The 3,050-nt window shown below is 45.6% G+C and overlaps 1 protein-coding gene across 1 annotated transcript in view; it reads left to right on the top strand.

Annotated features, from left to right (window-relative positions):
- Positions 1-336: 336 nt before the first annotated feature.
- The window catches only part of LOC110308870, a 7,738-nt gene continuing 5,024 nt past the window's right edge, over positions 337-3,050 (top strand). Inside the window, exon 1 of the mRNA XM_021181194.1 lies at positions 337-509. Within this exon, the coding sequence (XP_021036853.1) occupies positions 441-509 (69 nt within the window). The 5' untranslated portion in view covers positions 337-440. The remainder of the gene's footprint in view (positions 510-3,050) is intronic.

The raw sequence follows: 3,050 nt of genomic DNA, 5'->3' as shown, positions 1-3,050 counted from the left end.
TTGTTAGTTGAAAGTGGCTATCTGTTGCAGGTCTTGCCTCATTAACTGCTGATTGAAGCTCTGCTTGGCCCTCTGGGATACCTAACACCCCAGGCCTATCACCAGATGAACCTGGGTTAGGCGCTCTTGCCTTTCCCTGTGTTGCTTTGCGAGGCTCCTTGACCTCAACCTCCTTACTAATGTTTATCCTTCCCAGCATGCAAAGGGGGTGCAGATTTGTCCTGGAGAATGTCGCTGAGAATCTCTTTCCTAGCCAATGAGGAATGTGGGATGGAGGGAATGGGCCTGGAGTCTCTGAAAGGTTCATAAAAGCAACAAACCCAGCTCTTAGTCTTTGCTCGAGATTATGCCTCTTCCTTGTGTCGACTTCGTTTTTCATCTGTGAACTGGGAAGGGTGACCAGGAGGCTGCATGGTCTAAAGATGCTAAAGATGTAGCAGATGCCCAGCCCCCATGGTCCCAGCCTGTCACCAGGCCATTCTGCTGCTACCAGAAACTTGCTGTTTAGGGTAGGCAGGGAACACGGGTTTGGGGGTGGGCTGGGGAAGGGAGGGAGGAAGGAAGGGAGGAGGAGGAGCAGAGTTCTTTGAGTAGGACCAGATAGGTCTCTGTGTAGAGTAAGATTACGCTCTTTCTCTCATAGACAGGCTGCGTGCCTGCTTCTGAAGGCCCATCTGGCATGGCTTTGAGAATGGTAATAATTACAAGCTGATGACGGACATGGAAGAAAGCCCCGCTGAGCTAACTTATAAGGAAGTACAGGCCAGGACTGCAGGGAAATTACAGGCTGAAAACCTTTCTAGTTTAGGCCTTTTGGTGTTCTTAATCACAGACTTTAAATGTTGTAATAAACACGGTTGCGTTTTATTGACAACTCCCATGACAGGCAAATCTTTTTCATTTTATTTTATTTTTACCGTTTACTCTTTGGGATGCTGTGAGATAGTGTCTGCCTGGGTCGTGTGCATGCATCCTTCCTTGGTGCTTTTGCTCCTAAGAAAAGTAGGAAAACTGGTCTTATTGAAATGTTCAAACGCTTTTCTTCCTTAAGCTGTTCTCTGCATTCTATGGTTGACACACATTTCCAAACTCTGTGCCTAACCTGTAGCCAGATAAGAGGATGGTCTGGTTCTTTGAATAGGATGGAAAGTCATAGAATAACCTATGACTTGTACCATCAGGCAGAGTTTATGGTAGAGAAAAAACCTAAAGATCCAGGTGAACTCCAGCAAAGCTACATGAAGGAGAGGCTGGACTCTAGAGAGGGTCTTTATTTCAGTGTGGGATCGCAATGGCATGACCCTTCCCAAAGTTTTGGATATTTTATAAATGGATGTGAAGCCTTTTGTCCATCTATTGGAGGCAATGAATTTAGAAAGTCTTCCTAGGAAAGGAAAAGTGGAAACCCAGGGAGACATTTCCCTTCCTTTTCTTTGAAGCGTTGTTAACTTCGAAGTCTGTAGCTGAAGTGTCCTGGGAAAGCTATTCTTGAACACCATCAATTGCTATTATTAACAGAGCTTATTCTGAGTCATGTGTTATTAGTTCCCAAGGAAAAGAATGTGATATACCTTACCGGAGATGTGATGAGCCACCTCAACTGAGACTTCTACTCATGTCTTTGGTGTGCAGGTACCTATGCATGCATGTGGGTGCACACATGCCACCGCACATGTGTGAAGGGCAGGGTGCAGCTTTGGGGAGTCAGTTCTTTTCTCCCACCACATGGCCCCTAGGACCTAGCTCTTGTCATTGGGCTTGGTGAAGTGTCTTTACTTGCTCAATCACCTTGCTGGCCCTGAGACTTTTCTTGATGTAGTTCACTTACACAAATGGATCTTTTGGATTTTAACGAAGAGCGCGTAGTCACTGTTTTGCATGAGAAACAACTTTTGAAACTAGTCTTCACGCCTCTCACGCCTTTCCCTTCGGTACTATTTCTCAGCTGTGTTCCTTGGTGGGTCACATTTTATCCTTTGTGCTCCATTTATAGCCATGGCTTTCCCTAATGGGTTATTTAGCCTCATTCTTTCTGCATTTGATTTCAAACATGTAAAATTCACGGGGCCTATGAAAGTAAAGCAACAAAATTCCTGCACAGCAGAAATGCACCAGCATAACCTCAAAATGGCCATGAGATGGCAAGTTCCCACCATAAGCTTCGTCTCTCTTTTTATAAACAGGTCTTGCTTTCTCCGAAGCTCTGTATCAGTGAGAGACCGCTTCTTTATATCTGACAGTCTCCTTTTCTATACAGGCTAGAATGGCTCCTAACAAAAGACTCATGAACTGGGTGGAAACTATATATTAAATCCAAGACTATTTGTCTAGTTTTCATTAGGTTGCTGAGTGAAAAGCCTCAGTCCCTCTGTTTTCCCAAGGTACTCAGATATCTGTGCAGTCCCTCATCTCACGCTATCATCTCTCTCACAGAGCACAGGCCCACTTTAAAGAATTCAACACTTACAGCTCTTTACAGAACTGTCAGCAATGACGGCAACCAGGTTGCTGACATGTCTTGCTGTTTACAAAGGATGAGCTCAGAGAGGCTGCTGGGAAGACTTGATAAGCCCGGCTCTGTCTGATGCTGGCCTCTAAACTAGCTGCCTTTGCTTGGCTGGCTCACGAGGCAAGTATCAACCCTTGATCTAAGCCCAGGCCAGTACAGATAAAATGGGGTCGCTCAGAGTTGCCCTGGAAATGGTAAAAACAGAAAGAGACAGAGGAATGTCCCCCTGCCCTGCATGTAGATGTGTTTCCTCCATTTCATGCATTTTACTTACCATTTGATGATAAAATTTCTGATGCTGGTGTTAAAGTCATGGCCCATTATCACGTCTGACAGTGTTTCCCATGTTTGCACCCCTCTATTTCTTTAGAAATTCTAGTCTATGCTGTAGCTAAGATCAAAGTCTTTAGGAGGCTGTGGCTTAGGAAGGCTGAGGTTATAGCTCACACAGGGCAGACATACAAAGGCATCCTTTGCCTCCTAAGGAAGTCTTCCTCCCTCCTTCCCTCCCTCCCTCCCTCCCTCCCTCCCTCCCTCCCTC

This window comes from Mus caroli, chromosome 14 (assembly GCF_900094665.2).
Source record: "Mus caroli chromosome 14, CAROLI_EIJ_v1.1, whole genome shotgun sequence".
Taxonomy (NCBI): Eukaryota; Metazoa; Chordata; class Mammalia; order Rodentia; family Muridae; genus Mus; species Mus caroli.
Note: the sequence above shows the minus strand (reverse complement) of the source record. Positions and strands in the feature narration are given on the sequence as shown.